Here is a 19,521-nt window from a genome sequence, read left to right on the forward strand (position 1 = left end):
CTACTCAAGTCATGTGTGTGAAAGCAAATTTTGGCAACTACGCAGCAGCATGGCCTGGGGCAAGAAGTTAAGACATTTTAACTGGGCACCGAAGGAAATGTCCACAATGTCATTAACTCGAGGAATAGACTCCTTCCCTTTTTTTCCTTGTCACCACCTCCACAATTCTTTTTCAAAGAAAAAATAGTTTAAATTACATCTTAAATGTGTATCTATCAAAGAAAATGTGTGAGAAAAATATTACACATGAAGCTATTCCAGAGAACAAAGATCTGCCCTTGCAGTACTTGGACAGCTTGGATTTTTTTTTTTCTCTTTTCTTTTTTCTTTTTACTGTTGTAGCAACTTTCTATGCTATAAATATTGAATGACTTAACAATCTGGATCAGAAGGAAAAATGAGAACGCCAGAACCCAAACATAAAGTGTACCATCATTACAAAGCCGGAGAAAAAATATCCCTAAAGCATTAATACTAAGTATTATTCCTGCTAAAACTCTGTATTATTTGTAGAAAAGAATCCTCTTGATAAAATACATCAACCATTAAGTTTTACTTACTCACTGGATGCACTTACCAGTGGAGAAACATGTGCCATTGCTCCAAGGACCACCCCATACTATCCCTCCACATCCAACTTTTTTTGCCATTTACCCCTAGCCACCAAGCCTGTAGGCACCAGATCAAAGTCACAGACCTTCTCCCTCAGCCACATCAGGACGGTCCAACCTGGCCTCTCTGTGCTGTCCCTCTGCCACCTTCACAGCAACAGCTCGGCAAATGGCCCCCAGCTTCCTGTCCAGAGAGCGAACCCCTGCCTCTCTGGTGTACCTGTCATCAAAGAAAAATATTTTATTTTTGGCTAAACACCACCTGTAAAAATAGAAGTCATGTGATTAACAACTACCCTAAAGGAAGTGTACGTTTAAAAGTTTATTACAGTTTCTTGAGTACTAACTGCCTCACCTTTAAAAATTCCTCTGTATTCTTATTTCTTAAATATTCAGAGTATTTCCAGCTACAACTTTTCCTTTTATATAGAATATCTTGGACCATTACGTTATACTTAAAAGTGAATTATTGGTTCTTCAATTTATAGTGCCAAAGTAAATTTAGCAGCACATAAAACATGATTTACTCCTTGATGATATGTGTAAGTGCTTTCTTAAAATCTGTCGATTTAAGAAAACTCTGATAAATTTATTATACATGAAACATTGCTGAAAGAATCAGAAAAATAATTTTTTTTCCAAACTAAAGCAAAAATAATTGGAGACAGAAATCTAGTCTTTACCTGGAACTGTGCTAATTACCTCTATTTAGTGTCTTTTCATTGTAGAGACTTCTAAAGAAAGAAATATGCTAATGATGCAAGCATTGTGATATAGTGGAAAAGGTTCTAAATGTAGTTAAGCAGAGCTGTCTTAAAAAACATACACGTTAGACTCAAATTCCATAAGCCACTTCATCATCCTTTATACAGTACAATCATTTTTGGCCACCCAGCTCTGGATGAGTTTGAATGGACAGCATCAGCTAGAGAATGCAGTTTTATCTGAAAAACTGGATTTGATTAGGCAGTCAGACATATATTCAAGACTCTGGGGAAGCAGATTTTTTAAGTTCTGAGAAAAGACAAATAAAATTCTTGGCTAAACACTCTAAAGTAAAAAACTAATTTCAATCAAAGGAATAGGAAGATAAAGGAATAAAGTCCATATTATACAAATGCATGTAATTTCACTAAGAAAGAAAATAGGGAGGCACGTTAAAAATAAACAAACCAACATGTAAAAACAAAAACAAAAACCCAATGTAGCTTCCTAGACAACTATTTGATGAGCTCAGATGAAAGGGTTTGGACAAAAGATGAAAGAGAAGGTCCTGAAGATGCTTACAGAGGGATGGTCTGAACATGCAGAAATGGTACCAGGAAGTTCAGAATGAACTGGAGCTTGCCAAAAATAATAAGGACGTCAACAACAACAACAAAAAACTTTTTTTAGGTTTGGAACAATCATGGGCTAGGAACTAATGCAGACAGTATAATATTAACAGCGACTGGAGGAACGTAGACACAACTGCTGGTTTGGTTTAGTAATTTTAAACCAAAAAAGGAAGAATCACCAGTGTCAAATAAGAATTGGTTAATGTTTCCTAACCATGACTAGATGATCATGAAGACACTAATTTTCAGAGGACATAAAACTAACGTACTGGATGATAATCAAGATAAAAAAAAATCAATTTGCTGCAATGGTAGCTGAAACTAAAATGTATATTAAAATATACATAATTATAAACGTCTACATCTGGGCTTTAAAAAATTCAACCCTATAAAGATGGAATGAGATAGACCAAGTGCAGCAGAAATTCAAAGAACTAAAGGTGTTGGGTAACTATATGTGCAACAGGCAAGAGGATAACCTAAAAAAGCTAAGAATCTCGGGCTTCCCTGGTGGCGCAGTGGTTGGGAGTCCGCCTGCCGATGCAGGGGACGTGGGTTCGTGCCCCGGTCCGGGAAGATCCCACATGCCGCGGAGCGGCTGGGCCCGTGAGCCATGGCCGCTGAGCCTGTGCGTCCAGAGCCTGTGCTCCGCAGCGGGAGAGGCCACAACAGTGAGAGGCCTGCGTACCGCAAAAAAAAAAAAAAAAAAAAAAAAACCAAAACCAACCAAAAAAAACCTAAGAATCTTGAGACAGTCATAAAATAATACAGTCAGAATAAGAAAATCAGTGGTCTTCTTAACACCGTGAACTATTTAGGCTATGTCTGAAACACTGAGTTCTGCTCTGGGTGTTTATTTTAAAAGAGACATTGACATCACAGAAATCTTTCAGAGGAAGACTAATCAGGAAGGTGAAAAGTCTTGAAAGTGGGTCAAGAGGAATGGTAAAGAGAATAGGACAGGAGATCAGCTCAGTGCTTTGTGACCGCCTGGAGGGGTGGGATAGGGAGGGTGGGAGGGAGGGAGACACAAGAGGGAAGAGATATGGGAACATATGTATATGTATAACTGATTCACTTTGTTATAAAGCAGAAACTAACACACCATTGTAAAGCAATTATACCCCAATAAAGATGTAAAAAAAATTAAAAAAAAAAAGAGAATAGGGATATTTAGCCTGAAGAAGAGAACATTTATGGGATGTGGACCTGACAGCATTTTTTTTTAATACCAGAAAGGCTGTACAAGGGAGGAATTAGATTCTAGGTGTACATATAGGGCAGAATGAGAAAACTATAGGGAGGTGAATATAAAAACTCTTTTATAACAATTATATTTACTCACCAAGGAGTGGTTTGCAGTAAGCACTGTAATTCAAGCAGTCTAGTTACCCTGGGAGGTAAGGAGGACTAGATGACTTCTAAGACTTCCTCCCCTCCTCCCAAACACTATGGGTCCATGACTACGACACAGGAAAAGATGAAAAACACATGAAAGATGAAAATCTATGTCCTAAGTTGGGTAACTCACTATATACCCAAAACTTGCCTGGAGTAGCAAATACCTGTGCTGTTTTTATAAAAATTAAAACTGCTCAGAGAAATTTCCTAATGTTCACAGCTTTTAATAGCTGATGTTTTGAGCTAACAAGTATATAAAAAAGAAATAATTCTCCAGGCAACAACTGGGAAATACAAATAGTGATTATTCTTTAAGTCATTAGTATTTAGCTCCAGATAAGCTATGAATGGATATTTTTCTCTATCACTCATATTTTACAGATGGGGAAGCTATCAAAAAGGTTAAGTGACTTGTTGAAAGTTACCCAAAGACATGAGAGGTATTATCTGGAATAATGATATTTTTGGAAGACTCTGGTGCAGAAATCACCTACTTTATTTCTCCTGGCATTATCCACACAATAAATCACAAGTTAAGAAAAGGAACTCCTAGGTCAGATTGAGTCTTACTTGTTTCATAAGTAAATTTAAACAGACTTCCAAATAGACTTCCTTAAGAAGGCTGGCTTAGATCAAAAAGCAGCCTGACTGGCCAAACTCTAAGTCAAAGTTCAAAACAGAGGGAGACTTCACTTCTTTTGAAAAAACAGTGGTTACTGGGAACGGGCTGCATGAGGAGTTCTGGCAGCCTGACACAATTTGCCAGATGATGCAACAGACCTGCAATACTGAGCCAGGAAAACTGTGAGAGGCTATTGTAGATAGAAGTTCTCAACAGGATATATTTTCCATTCAAACATGCAATCTATAAATCAGACTCAGCAATACTCAACTCAGATAATTTATGTGCTGCTTGCCATGGGCTTAACCACTTGGTAGCTAACTCAGGAAAATACCTTCTCTGTTGTTCTGGTGTTAATTCTGAAGATGAAAACACTAAGGATATTTTTAAAATCTCTCAAAGAGAAGAAAAGAAAATCTGAATAACTTAAAACTGATGTCTGAAAGTACCATCTCACTCTCAGGAGAATTCAAGTTTCAAGATCCTGGGACATAAAAGGTGTCTCAATATTTTCCATGTTTTTGGTTGTTAAATTTATCAAATTAATCCCTTATACTGCAACAGTGGAAAAGTTGAAATTCTGGCTCAACTGAAGTCCTTAGTTATCTATGAAGATACTCTAAATGCCTTCCCTGTGAATTTCTGCCTAATACAGAGCCCTGTGTAAATCAATAGTTATGGAAATGCTTGCTGGGAATCTGCTGGAGAGAGAAAAATGGATGCTGTGAGTTGCCAGTGAAATAGGAATCTCGTTTTCAGATTTGAACATTATTGAAGCCTCAGGACGGCTGACTAACCTGGTGATGATGTCGAGAGTAGTAACCTGAGGGATCTGAATCTGCTGAGGAGTCAGCCCATGCTGTTCCAGTTGCTTTGGGATCAAGTGCCTGTGGGCAATCTCTATCTTTTCCTCTTGTGTATACCCTGGAAAAGAAGCGATTTTGCTTTGTGATTATTCACATTGCTTCCACAGTGCCATGCTTCATTAATAAATCCAACACAGATGCAATGGATCTTGGATTTAGAATGAATTTAAGTATGACTTCAACTAAGATTATAATCAGAATAAAGAAATTTAATCTCCAATCAATAATTGTTAAAATTTCCAACTTTTTCACAAACAAAATAAGCACTAAGTAAGCACAGTGTTTGAAAAGTCTTCTGATTAATGATATATCTCTCAAAGAAGAGAAAAAAATCTCAGTTTCATTAACTTAGAGATAATTACCTCCTTAACTCAAATGTGAGCTCTTATTATTTAATAGGAAAATAATACATCCCTTTTCTTTAGCATAATTTGACACATAATTGAAAAAACTGACAGCAGCAACAACAGAGACCTCAATTAAGACTTCAAGGGAAGAGCTGCAAAGGAGCTATTTCCTGAACTCCGACTATAAACTTTAGCAACAAACAAAACAGAAACTAAGACTTCCCTATAAAAGTTTTATTCCTTACATGTTGGAATTATACATATAATTTATATATTTAAAAGACTTCGTGGTCTTAGCTACTTAAAAGCCTCAACGAGTATAAATTTACTTTGTCTTTAAAACAAATGTCCCCCACAATAATTGCCCCTTTCCATTTAACAAGCAAAAATTAAAAAGATGAATTGACAAGGCATCTTTTGAGTAGAAAAAGGAAATTAAAAACATCAGAAATGCTAGAAGACAGGATAACCAAAACTGCAGAAGAAGGTGGCATCATATGTCCACCTCTGCAGCAGCTGCCCTGATTATTTCACTTCATGTTAGTAAATCTTATGGATTTTGATTTGGAGTTTCCAGGCAACTGGATCTCATTACTTATTTTAGTGTTATAAATAGGCACAAAGCAAGTTTAAAATTCTCCACCATATTTTAAAATTAAATACAGAGACCTGCATGGTTCACAAATAACTAAGAAATCCAATTATCATTTACTGGAGGGTGGAAATATATTTCAGTTTAATATGAAATATATATTTAGATTATACTCTATTTTTATTTTAAAAGATACCCACTGACATTTGATCTCTTCTAGGGAAAAATAATTCTGAGCAATTTAAATAAGGTGAAAACACTGGGATTTATTTAGTGTTAGTAACTAAAGGACTTTTTTTTACACACTCCAGTGAAGGAGAAGACATGGTTTAAAAAAAAAAAAAAAAGTACATAACTACTTGGCAGATTCAACTATAAAGAAGAAGAATTTAAAAGCACCCTGTACTTTTATATAAAAATGAGGCCAGCTGTAATAAAGAGAAAGTTTTAGGACGTATTTCTTAACAAGAATAAATGATTACTTTCCAAGAGATGGTAAAAACTTCAAAATCTGATAGACAGGAAGCTACACTGGGTATGTAAAGACCTATTTTTGTGTTTTAGACACTGACTTTAAAAAAAAGAAATTATTTTTATCTGTAATTTTAGAAATTGCTTCAAAGAAGAATATCTTGTTTTGCATAAAAATGATCATTCTTTTATGCTAAGTTAAAACCGAAAGTATTATGCTGTATACAATGTACATACACTCTTGTCTGTCATGGTTAAAACAAACAAAATTTTGTAGACTTTGAATCTACAATATATAAAAGATGGTTTATATGCCAGATTCAGAACTTTTGAAGATCATACACTGGCAAATCAACTTTTTATTCAAAACTTCACAGCTTGACCAGTTTTAAAGAGTGATGCTCAGAAAAGCAAGAAATAGCTTTTTATTGATCAAAATCATTATTTAACAATCATTATTTAACAAAATAATGATTTTGTTTACAAATCAAGTACCTGGCACCTGAATGATCTCCATTCTGTCCAACAAAGCAGGTGGAATAGTAGCAGTGGTGTTGGCAGTAGCTATAAAAAGAACTTGGGAAAGGTCAAAGGCCACATTTAGATAATGATCTGTGAAGTTATGGTTTTGTTCAGGATCCAACACCTGTGGGAGAACAATAAACATTTAAACAGATTCAGTAGTTCCAAAAGAAAGCTGTATAAATTAAAACATGATATTTCTGCTCAATACAGTTAGTTTGGGAAATATGGGGCTAACACTAAAAACTAAACACTAAAACTAAAATTTTTTGAACATATGTAAGCACAAAGAAGCAAAAATTAGCCATTCAAGCTGTTCTCAAATCTACTAATGACTCACTGTGTGGCCATAAATAAGTTATCAATCCTGCAGAACAAGTTTCCCTCTTGGTAACACACCCTCTCTTACCTGCTATGGGAATATTAAGTAAATCTGTACAGCATCTTGAAATTCTTAGGTAACTGGTAAAATAATAATTAGTATATTCCTCCTCAAACATTATCAGAAAGTCTTTAACAGGTTTTTTTTTTCTTTTGGTTGCATCACGGCATGTGGGATCTTAAGTTTCCTGACCAGGGATCAAACCCACGCCCCCTGAAGTGAAAGCGCGGAGTCCTAACCACTGGACCGCCAGGAAATTCCCCTAACAGTTTTTAAAAAAGTAAAACCTTTCTGTTTATAATGAGCAAAATATTACTATCTCTTAAAAATATTTTAGTTGGATAAATGAGATAATTTACCAATTAGGTTCTTAAAACGTTGAACAATTGTATGTTAAGGAGAATATATCTTCTTAGATTACTGTTCAAATGCTCCAAGTCATAGGCACTCGCAGTGAAGAGGCCTACACTGGACTTAAAAGAAGGCAATGAGTGGCTTCCACATGTTCTAACCTTCAATATATTACCACTTTCACTTAGACTAGGTTAGTATAGATATAAATAGGGTTGACATGCACAGGCAAGAAGGAAGCAAAATGACTAAAATACTTACCACTCACAATTTTATTATATAACTATCTTTTCCTTGCTTCTGATTCCCTTTCTAAAGTTTTACTTGTTTTTAAATATATCCACAAGTTAATTCGAAGCCCTTTACTCTTGAAAACTCTTGAATGTTTAACTTTTGTTAAACATTCATCGTTATTGGTAACTCAGTGTGTATCTAGAATACAATTCCTAGAAAGTTCTACTATTCATATTTTCACAAGACTTAATAATGTTTAATGTTATAAAAATGTTACTTTCAAGTCATCGAAGACAATTCTAATCATGTTCAGCATAAACTGGTTAAGTGTAATATTACTGTCTACCAACTACCTGAAAACTGTTTATCTATGTATGGCAATCTTAGTTAAACCCACTGTCTAGTTAAATAAAAATCTATCATTTAATGGCTATAATTAAATTTAATACATACATGTTGGATATGTTACTGTTCAAGTGAAGTAATTTTTTTTTTCCCTTAAAATTTTAAGACACTGAGGTTTTGGGACATCCCTGGTGGTGCAGTACTTAAGAATCTGCCTGCCAATGCAGGGGACACAGGTTCAAGCCCTGGTCCAGGAAGATCCCACAGGCCGTGGAGCAACTAAGCCCAGGGGCCACAACTACCAAGTGTGCGCTCTAGAGCCCGTGAGCCACAACTACTGAGCCTGCATGCCACAACTACTGAAGCCTGTGCACCTAGAGACTGTGCCCGCAACAAAAGAAGCCACCTCAATAAGAAGCCCACGCACCGCAACGAAGAGTAGACCCCGCTCGCCACAGCTAGAGAAAGCTTGTGCACAGCAACAAAGACCCAACGCAGCCAAAAGTAAATAAATAAAAAATAAATGAATTCATAAAAAAAAGACACTGAGGTTTTAAAAAGTAGAAAAATTAATAAAGCAAGGTTCCTGAGTTATGACTGAGGTCTTTTAAAGTGTATTACAGGATACCTAGGTTATGAGGATAGAAAATCAGTGATGCTCAATTTGCCTACCTCCATCTTTTGTTTAGGAAAATACAAAAAGATATGTAGAGTTTAAACAACATCAGAAATACTAATCATTAGTCTGCCAGATAAAAAGCATTTCTAGGAACCACTACTCAGATGAAACCTTAAGGTAAACTGGTGAGTTCATGGAGGGACAAGAATTACAGTCAGAACCTTCTGGCCATCAAACCTCCACTTTTCCCCCAAACTTCAGAGTCAGGGCTTCCATGGCCTTCCAACTCACCCACATAAAAGAGCAGATTCCAAGAATGACCAGAGCTGTTTTTTCTCTTCTCCTGATTAAAAGGTATTTCTACATAAACCCGAAACTATAATTCCTACCTACGGAGTATGACTAGGAATGGAAACAGCTGTGATATGACATTTTATTCTTAGGGACGTGAAGTCAGAGGTGGGATAAACTCTGGGAAGAGGTGTACGCTTAGAATTTTTCTTCAGTAAGTTTCTGGCAAAAGAAGAACTACAGATGTTTGTAGGCAATCCAGGAATATACTCCACTTATTACACATGACGTGGCAACTGTCATCTTTAAGTATGATAGTACGGTGATACTTTTTAAAAGTCTATATCTTTTAGGGATAGATGCTAAAATATTTATGAAAAGATATGATGTCTGGAATTTGATTCAAAATAAATAGGAGTGGGATGAGGGAGAATGGGTAGGAATAGATGAAATAAGATTGGTCATGAGATGGTAATTGTTAAAGGTAGGTTATAAGTTTTATGGTTCATTATCCTATTTTATCAACTTTTGTTATGGTTGATATTTTCCACAACAAAAAGTAAAAATAAATAAATAAAGTAAAATAAAGTAACTAAAATCAACTCTGGAAGCCACATACAAATACTATAGAAATTAAATCAGTGATGATGACAAAGTTGAGAAAAATGTCCAGAGCATAGCAGAAAAAGGCAGTAAAGCTATGTAGGGGAAATATATGGAAAAAATAAAGATATGTAATTCACAGATAATTGATATAACTAAAGAAGAGGTCTCAGCAAGTGTAAAATCAGATATAATTAAAGAAATAACCAAGAAAATATTCTAGAAGACTCAACACTACAGATTGAAAAGACTTAGACTCCTCGTGTGCAATAATAAATGACAGAATGTTAGGATAACAGCTACAGAATTTTCAAGCAAACTTATGACTACTTTAAAATGCTTTAAAAATATTTTATTACACAGAATACATGCCACAACACATAAGTTACAAAGGATAACAAAGTGAACATCTGTGAACCAACTACCCAATTGTGACTACATCTGTATTTTGTGTTTAGATCAGTGGTCACCAAAGTGGAATGTTTAGAATAACCCACCAAAGTGCAAGTAGAAAATATGAGTACATATATTCATCTTTATGTATCTATAAATACTAGAAAGAAATTGGTTTTTAAAATATTTAATATACAAAATGAAGTAATGCCCTTACTTGGAATACATGTTATACACATGAGATATTCATAGAGAAGAGTAGAAATCCTATAACATACCAGGCTGATGTGGGGCCCTCACTCATCTGCTTTAAATGTAATTATAGCACAACTGCAGTCCATGTGTGCCTGATTAACTGTTTTTACAGAATATAAATGGATGGATGAAGTGTTTAAAAAAATTCCTGCAAAGTATCATTAAAGATGTGAACAACAAGAAAATGATAAGAGTTGACACTTTTACTTCTGGAATAAGCTTTGATAGCCACATTATAAAGTAAAAACAATTATCTAATTAGAATACATTGTTTTCACTAAAAATAATTACTTTACTTTAAAAAATTTATTCTGTGTGTGTTGTACATATAAATATCTAACATTAGTACAATGGTACATTTATGTTATGTTTATATTACATATTTATCCTTTGTTATGGATTGAACTATGTCCCCTCAATGTGACTATATTTGGAAATAGGGCCTTTAAGGAGGTAATCAAGGTTAAAAGAGGCCATAAAGGTGGGGCCCTTGTCCAATATGACTGGTGTCCTTATAAGAAGAAAGAGAGAGACCAGGGATGCATAAGCACAGAGAAAAGGTCATGCGAGGACACACTGAGAAGGCAGCCATCTGCAAGCCAAGGAGGAGACCTCAGGAGAAATCAAACCTGCCAACAACTTGATCTTGGACTTCTAGCTTTCAGAACAGTGAGAAAATAAATTTGTTTGTTTTTTTAAGCCACCCAGTCTGTGGTATTTTTGTTATGGCAGCCTTAGCATTCTAATACACCCTTATTATATATGTATTTATATCATAGAGAGAGATATTTTCAAAAATTTTAACTGATGGAATATGTGAACAAAACATATGGGGATTACTGGTGCAGACAACAAAGAGACATTAGCAAATATAAAGGGCCTCAAAACATAACCTATAAACAAATCCTTAAAAAAAAGTAACCTGAAGATATATTCCATCTGAACAACAAATATATCAAAATAAAAGGAACAGAAGCAATGAAATCATTTAAGCCCAGAATTCAAACTAAATGTATGAGTATGCACTTTTAGAACGAGGGACTAAGGAAGTCTGAAAATCTGCTCCTCCATAAAAGCAATGAGAACTGGCAAATGTTATCAAAATCAACTTTTTCAGTATTCTAGAAATTAACTTGCAACAAGCTGTTTATTCAGACTGTGCCCCGCAACAAAAGAAACCACCTCAATAAGAAGCCCATGCACCGCAACGTTTTCTTATTCAAGAAAAACAACTGAATCTCAGTAAATATAACAAGCTTTATGGTCTATTAACTTGCTTTACTCCCTCCTCTTCTCCCAAGTTCATGGTAGCCTTGAAAACTAATAGCCTCACAACCACAATAGCTGTGAAAACCAGTTGCCTAGCAACCCCTATAAGGGGCAGAATAAGATTAGAGCTCCCCAGAAGCCACATCCCCAGAGAATGTCACCCACCTGTCTGAAAGTTCCTTGGAAAGGCTCAATTCTCAGGATTTATCTTTATTTGACCTGACTCAGAGAACACTCTGTGTGAACAGCCCTACACTCAGGGCATTTGTCAAAAACAACCGATAGCAATTGTTTAACACTGCAGCTGCCTGAGGCACCGCTACCAGTTGGGACTAACAAGAGGCTGATCAAAAAACTTAAAGAAAAAAATCTGGGTGATGAGATATTCATAGAGGCTTTTGAAAAGCTCTGAAATATTCCTAGGAATCTAGGTTATATATATGTATAGGACTCTAAGTATGATCAGGAAAAATCTGAGAAAGGCTTCAAAGTTCACCTCTGGCAGACACTGAAGCTGTATAAAAGCAGGAAGCAAAGGCTAAGGTAGAGTTATAAACTCTGCCCAAAAGTGAAGCACAGAGCCCCTTGGAAAAGAGTGGGAGACCTATTGATTCAGGCACTTAAGGAAATCTCTGTCCTACCATTAGCTGACCACTAAACAAGCAGCAACTTCAGTGGCCACCCATGACAAGGAATACAGACTTTACAGAAAGAGACCAGGAAAAACACTGAAACAAACCAAATAACAACAACAACAACAAACCAACAAATCCTTGAGGGAGGGGGAAATCTAATTATATATTTAAAAATTATAACATTATATATGTTCGGTTTCAACAAAGAAATTATGAGACACATGAAGAAATACAAAACTATGGCCTAGGGGCTTCCCTGGTGGCACAGTGGTTGGGAGTCCGCCTGCCGATGCAGGGGACACGGGTTCGTGCCCTGGTCTGGAAGGATCCCACATGCCGCGGAGCGGCTGGGCCCGTGCGCCATGGCCGCTGGGCCTGCGCGTCTGGAGCCTGTGCCCCGCAACGGGAGAGGCCACAACGGTGAGAGGCCCGCGTACCGCAAAAAAAAACCAAAAACCAAAACAAAAAAAAACTATGGCCTAAAATCAGTAAAAGAAAAAAAAAATAGTGAACAGAAATTGTCCCTGAAGAAGCCCAGATGTCAAACTTCTTAGACAAAGATTTAAAACCAGCTATTATATATATGTTCAAAAAAACTAATGCCACAACACGGATGAACTTTGAAGATATTATGCGAAGTGAAATAAACCAGTTACAAAAAGACAAGTACTGTATGATTCCACTTATATTAGATGAATAGATTAGTCAAACTTATAAAAACAGAAAGGAAAATGATAGTTGCCAGGCACTGAGGAAGGAAGAAATGGAGAGTTGCTGTTTCATGAGTATAGAGTTTTGTAAGACAGAAAAGTTCTAGAGATTGGTTACATAAAAATGTGAATAGGGCTTCCCTGATGGCGCAGTGGTTGAGAGTCTGCCTGCCAATGCAGGGGACACGGGTTCGTGCCCTGGTCCGGGAGGATCCCACATGCCATGGAGCGGCTAGGCTAGGTCCGTGAGCCATGGTCGCTGAGCCTGCGCTTCCAGAGCCTGTGCTCCGCAATGGGAGAGGCCACAGCAGTGAGAGGCCCGCGTAACGCAAAAAAAAAAAAAAAAAGTGAATATACCTAACACCACTGAACTGTACACTTAAAATTGGTTAAGAGGACAAATTTTATGTTAAGTGTATTTTACTACAATTAAAAAATAAAACTAAAGGAAACCACATCTGAAGAACTACAAGAAACTATGAAAACAATGTTCTAACAGATAGAAAATATCAATAAAGAGACAGGAATCATAAAAAAAGCAAATAGAAATTTTAGGATTGAAAAATATAGTAACTTAAATGAAAAATTCACTAGATGGGCTAACTAGCAATTTTAGCTGGCAGAAGAAAGAATCAATGAACTTGAAGATAGGTCAATTGAGATTAATCAATCTGAGGAACAGAAAGAAAAAAGCAAAGAAATGAACAGTGCCACAGGGACCTACTGGACATTAGAAAACATTAATTGACACATCTAATAAGCTCAACAAACCCTAAGTAAACTCAGAGATTCATACCTACACTCATCATAGTCAAACTGTCAAAAGACAAAGACAAAGAATCTTAAAAGCAACAAGAGAAAATACTGTTTTCATTAAGTGCAAGGGACCCTCCATAAGATTAAGAACTGACTTTGCATTAGAAACCATGAGGATGGAAAGCAGTAAGAGGACATACTGAAAGAAAAAAAGACTCAACCAAGAACTGTATATCCAACAAAGCTATCTTTCAAAGATGAAGGAGAAATTAAGATATTCCCAGATTTTAAAAAAAAAAAAAACACTGAAACAATTTGTAGCTAGCAGACCACACTATAAGACATATTAAAAGCTGAAGTGAAAGGTCACTAAACTGTATCCAAACACACACAAAAAGAACACTAATAAAAGTAATTACATCAGTAAATATAAAAAACAGTATATGGGAAGGGGGAAGGGATAAATTAGGAGCTTGGGATTAACATACATACACTACTATATATAAAATAGATAACCAACAAGGACCTACTGTATAGCACAGGGAACTATATTCTATATTCTGCAATAACTTATATGGGAAAAGAATCTGAAAAAGAATGAATACATATACATGTATAATTGAATCACTATGCTGCACACCTGAAACACAACATTGTAAATCAACTGTACCCCAATAAAATTTTTTAAAAAGACAATATAATGCATTTTTGTTTGTGATTTTTATGTTCTCTTATCTGATTCAAAAAACTTCATTAAACGATAATTACTGCTGATCCTCATTATTCATGGATTTTATATTTGCAAATTCACCTACTTGCTAGAATTTATTTGTAACTCCAAAATTAATACTTGTAGTGCTTCTGCAGTCGTTTGCAGACATGGTATAGCACATCACCCAAGGTGCATATTTCCAGCTGAGGTCAAACATGATGCTCTGCCTTCTTATTTTAATTCTCATATTCTAAGCAAGGATCCTCCTTGCAGTCTATTTAGTTCCAGGTTTTCATTTTTGTGTTTTTTGTTAGTTATTCTGCTCTTTAAAAAGCCCCAAAGGCAGTGCTGAAGTGCTGTCTACTGTTCCTGTGAGCAAGAAGGCCGTGATGTGCCTTACGGAGAAAACACGTGTGTTAGATAGCTTCATTCAGGCGTGAGTTATAGGGTTATGGTCATGAGTTTAATGTTAATGAATCAACAATATATATTAAATATATAAATAAGGCAACTTTAAACAGAAACACAAATAAAACAAGGTTATGTACTGATTGATGACAAACTGGCTTGCAGGAAGCTAACCCTGTATTTCTTCAAGGAGCAATAATTCAGTATTTGCTACTTCAGTGTTTGCTGTAACTTTATAGAACATAACTACTGCAAATAATGAGAATCAACTATATACTACTGTGTTGATAAGCTTACAGTGTATAGAGATGTATTTTCTATGAGAAAAATGGTACAAAAGAGGGCTGAGGGAAGGAGGGCTTGTTGAAACTAAGTTTTTACATACTATTTGCAATGATTAATTTCATGTGTCAACTTGGAGAGTGTTTTGGATGAAATTAATATTTACATCAGTGAACCTTGGGTAAGTTTGCCTCCATAATGTGGGTGGGCTTCATCCAAACAGCTGAAGGTCTGAAGAGAACAAAAAAACTGGCCTCCTTGAGCAAGAGGAAATTCTCCAGCAAACTGCCTTCAAACTTCGTCTACACTATCAGCTCTCCTTGGGTCTCAAGCCTGCTGGCCCACACTATAGATTCTGGACTTCCCAGCCTCCATAACTACATGAGTTAATTCCTTACAACAAATCTCTTTACATGAGTATATCTAGATATCTATCATATCTATAGATATACATGGATAGAGATAATCTATATATTATAAATAAATATATCTATATGTTCAATAACAGGTAAAACTGGGAAAAGATCAGCAAGGACACAGAAGACCTGAATAGTACTATCAACCAATTAGACATAACAAACACCTAGAGAGCAATCCATCCAACAGCAGCAGCAGTATACATATTCTTCACGAGTGCACATGCAAACATTCTCCAGGGTAGACCATAAGCAAGCCATTAAACAAATATCTATATTTCAAAAGCCTGAAATCATACAAGGTATAATCTTTGACCACCATGCAATAAAATTAGAAATGAATAATTTTTAAAAATTTGGAAATTCACAAAAATATGAAATTAACCCCTAAATTACAAGGGAAATCAAAAAGAAATCACAAGGGAAATTGGAAACCATTCCGAGATGAATGAAAACAAAAATATAAGTTACTAAAACTTATGAGATGCAGCTAAAGTAGTGCATATAAAGATATTGATAGCTGTAAATGCATATACTAAAGAAAATTCCAAATCAATAAACTAACCTTCCATCTTTAGAAAGTAGAAAAAGAACAAACTGAATACAAAGCAAGCAAAAGGAAGGATTAGAGAATAATCCTTAAATAAATGAAACTGTGAGAAGAAAAACAATTGAGAAAAATCAACAAAAGAAAAGTTGGTTCTTTGAATAGTTCAATAAAATTGACAAACATTTAGCCATACTGAGTAAGGAAAACAAGGACATTCAACTTACTAAATCAGGAATGACACAGGTCACATTACTATCAACCTTACAGAAATAAAAAAGAAATAAGAGTATACTATAAACAAACTTGTATGCCAACAAATTTGATAATCTAAATGAAATGGGAAAATTTCTAGAAAGATATAAACTATTGAAAGTAATCTGTCAAAAAGTAATAGAAAATCTGAATAGATCTTGCCATTCCTATCCATCATTGTACTGGAGGTTCTAGCCAGGGCAATTGGGGGTTGGGGGGAAGCCATCCAGACTGGAAAAAAGTAAAAGTATCTCTATTTGCATATGACATGATCTTGTACATGGGAAAACTCTAAGGAATCTACTAAAAAAACCATTAGAACTAATAAACAAGTTCTGAAAGGTTGCAGAATACAAGACTGATATACAAAAATCAATTTGTATTTCTTTACATAAGCAATGAACAATTTGAAAAAGAATTGAAGAAAATAATTCAATTTATTTTCTTCAATAGTATCAAAAAGAATAAAACACTTACATTTAACAAAAGAATTGCAAGACATATACTCAAAAACCAAGTTGAAAGAAATTAAAGAAGATCTAAATAACAGAAGGACTCCCCGTTCATGGATTCAAAGAATTAATATTATTAATATGGCAATATCCCCCAAAGTGATCTACAGATTCAACAGAATCCCTATCAAAATTCTATTTAGCTTTTTTGTAGAAAGTGACAAGCTGATCTTAAAACTTGTATGGAAGTAAAAAGGACCCAGAAGGGCTAGGCAATCTTGCAAAAGAAGAACAAATCAGGAGGATTCACACTTCCCAATTTCAATAATTTTTACAAAATTACAGTAATCAAGATTGTGTGGTACTGGCATAAGGATAGAAATATGGATCAATGGTAGAGATGGAAGTCCAGAAATAAACCCTTACACTTATAGTCAACTGATTTTCCACAAGGGCAACATTACATGGAAAAAGAAGTCAACAAATGGTGCTTGTGACAACTGGATATCCACAAGCGAAAGAATGAGGCGGATCCTGACATCTCACACCACATACAGACATTAATTCAAAATGGATTATAGATCTAAATATAAGAACTAAAACTGTAAAACTCTTATAAGAAAATGTAGGAGTAATCCTCATGACCTTGGATTAGGCAATGACTTCTTAGATATGACAATTAAAACCAAAATAACAAAAGAAAAATACATATAAATTAGACTTTATCAAAATTAAAACCATTTTGTGCCTCAAAGAACACCATCAAAAAAGTGAAAAGAAAGCCCACAAAACTGGTGAAAACATTTGCAAATGATGTATCTCACAAGGGATTTATATCCAGAATATATAAGGAACTCAACAAGAAAAAGACAAATACCCAATTAAAAATGTGCAAATCATTTAAATAGATATTTCTATAAAGAAGATATACAAATAGCCAATATACACATGAAACGATGCTCAATATTATTAGCAATTAGGGAAATGAAAATCAAACCACAATGAGCTATCACTTCACACATACTAAATCAAATGGATGGCTAAAATAAAAAAGACAGACAACAACAAGTGTTGATGAGGATGCAGAGAAACTGGAACCCTCATATACTGTTAGTGAGATAGTAAAATAGTGTAGCCACTTTGGAAAATAGTTTGTAAGTTTCTCAAAATGTTAAATACAGAATTTTCATATGATCCAGCAATTCTACTCCTAGTCATACACTGAGAACTGAAAACCTATGTTTACACAGAAACTTGTACATGCATGATTACAGCAACATTATTCAGAATTAACCAAAAGGTGGGAACCATCCAAACACCCATCAACCGCTCAATGATAAACAAAATACGGTATATATATATTCATATAAGAGAATACTATTTAGCCATGAAAAGGAATGAAGTTCTGATGCACACAACATGGAGGAATCATGAAAACATTATGATAAGTGAAACAAGCTAGTCTCAAGAGGCCACATATTGTATGATCCTATTTATATGAAATATCCAAAACAGGCAAATCCGCTGAGACAGAAAGATGAGTGGTTTCCAGGGGCTTCTGGTGGTGGTGGGGTATGGAGAGTGGCTGCTAATGGTACATGGGCAAAGACAATGTTCCAAAATTAGATAATGTTCATGGCTGTACAACTTGTCAATATACTGAAAACCAGAGAATTGCGCATTTAAAGGGGTGAATCTTACAGTTTGTGAATTATATGTCAATAAATTTATTTAAAAAATAAAGGTGGGAAATATGTTTACAAAAAAGAATACAAAAACAAAACACTCTACACACTTATTAAAATGGCCAAAATCCAAAACACTGACAACACCAAATGGTGGTGAGGATGTGGAGAAACAAGAACTCTCATTCATTGCTGGTGGGAATGCAAAATGGTACAGACAACTTGGAAGACAGTTTGACAGTTTTTCACAAAACTAAACATGCTTTTACCTTATGACCCCAGCAATTGCACTCCCTAGTATTTACTCAAGTGAGCCGAAAACTTACGTCCACACAAAAACCTGCACACAAATGTTTACAGAAGCTTTATTCATAATTGTCAAAACCTAGAAATAACTAAGATGTCCTTCAATAAAAGGATAAACAAACTGTTGTACATCCATACAGTAGAATGTTATTCAGTGATAAAAAGAAATGAACTATCAAGCCAGAAAAAGACATGGAAGAATCTTAAATGAATACTACTAAGTGAAAGAAGCCAACCTAAAAAGGCTATATACTGTGTAATTCCAACTATATGACATTCCTGGAACAGAAAAAAATATGGAGACAGATCAGTGATCGCCAGGGACTTGGCGAGAGGGAGGGAGGAATGAGTAAGTGGGGCACATGGGATTTTTAGGGCTATGAAACTATACTCTCTGATACTGTAATGGTGGATACATATCATTTACAGAGTCATCAAAACCCATACAATGTACAACACAAAGTGAACCCGATGTAAAGTATGGACTTAAGTTAAAATAATGTATTAATACTGACTCATCAATTTTAAGGGGAAACTGGGGGAGGGAGGGTGAGAGGTTATATGGGACTCTTTGTACTTTCCACTCAAATTGTACTGTAAACCTAAAACTGCTTTTTTTAAAGAAAGCTATTAATTTAAAAAAAAGAAAGAATATAAAAGTTAAAAATAGTTTCTGATAAAGATTCATAATGTAAAAAAATTAAATCCTCTAAAGTAACTAGGTAGTGAGATGAGGAAGGGACAGATTACTGTGTATTAATTATTTCATTTTATACAAGGGAGGGACAATATATTTCATTTATGGTGTTGATACTTAAGAGAAACAGAGATGTGTGATTTGTAACT

At 35.1% G+C, this 19,521-nt stretch overlaps 1 protein-coding gene across 2 annotated transcripts in view; it reads right to left on the reverse strand.

The window, feature by feature from the left end:
* LONP2 (lon peptidase 2, peroxisomal) overlaps positions 1–19,521 on the reverse strand; it is a 95,792-nt gene that overhangs the window by 30,004 nt on the left and 46,267 nt on the right. For both annotated transcript variants that reach the window (XM_033418885.2, XM_004264874.4), the window contains 3 exons: positions 6,743–6,893; positions 4,769–4,895; positions 698–831 (listed from right to left, as the gene is read on the reverse strand). In XM_033418885.2, coding sequence (XP_033274776.1) covers positions 698–831; positions 4,769–4,895; positions 6,743–6,893 — 412 coding nt within the window. The remainder of the gene's footprint in view (positions 1–697; positions 832–4,768; positions 4,896–6,742; positions 6,894–19,521) is intronic.

This window comes from Orcinus orca, chromosome 20 (assembly GCF_937001465.1).
Source record: "Orcinus orca chromosome 20, mOrcOrc1.1, whole genome shotgun sequence".
NCBI classification, from domain to species: domain Eukaryota; kingdom Metazoa; phylum Chordata; class Mammalia; order Artiodactyla; family Delphinidae; genus Orcinus; species Orcinus orca.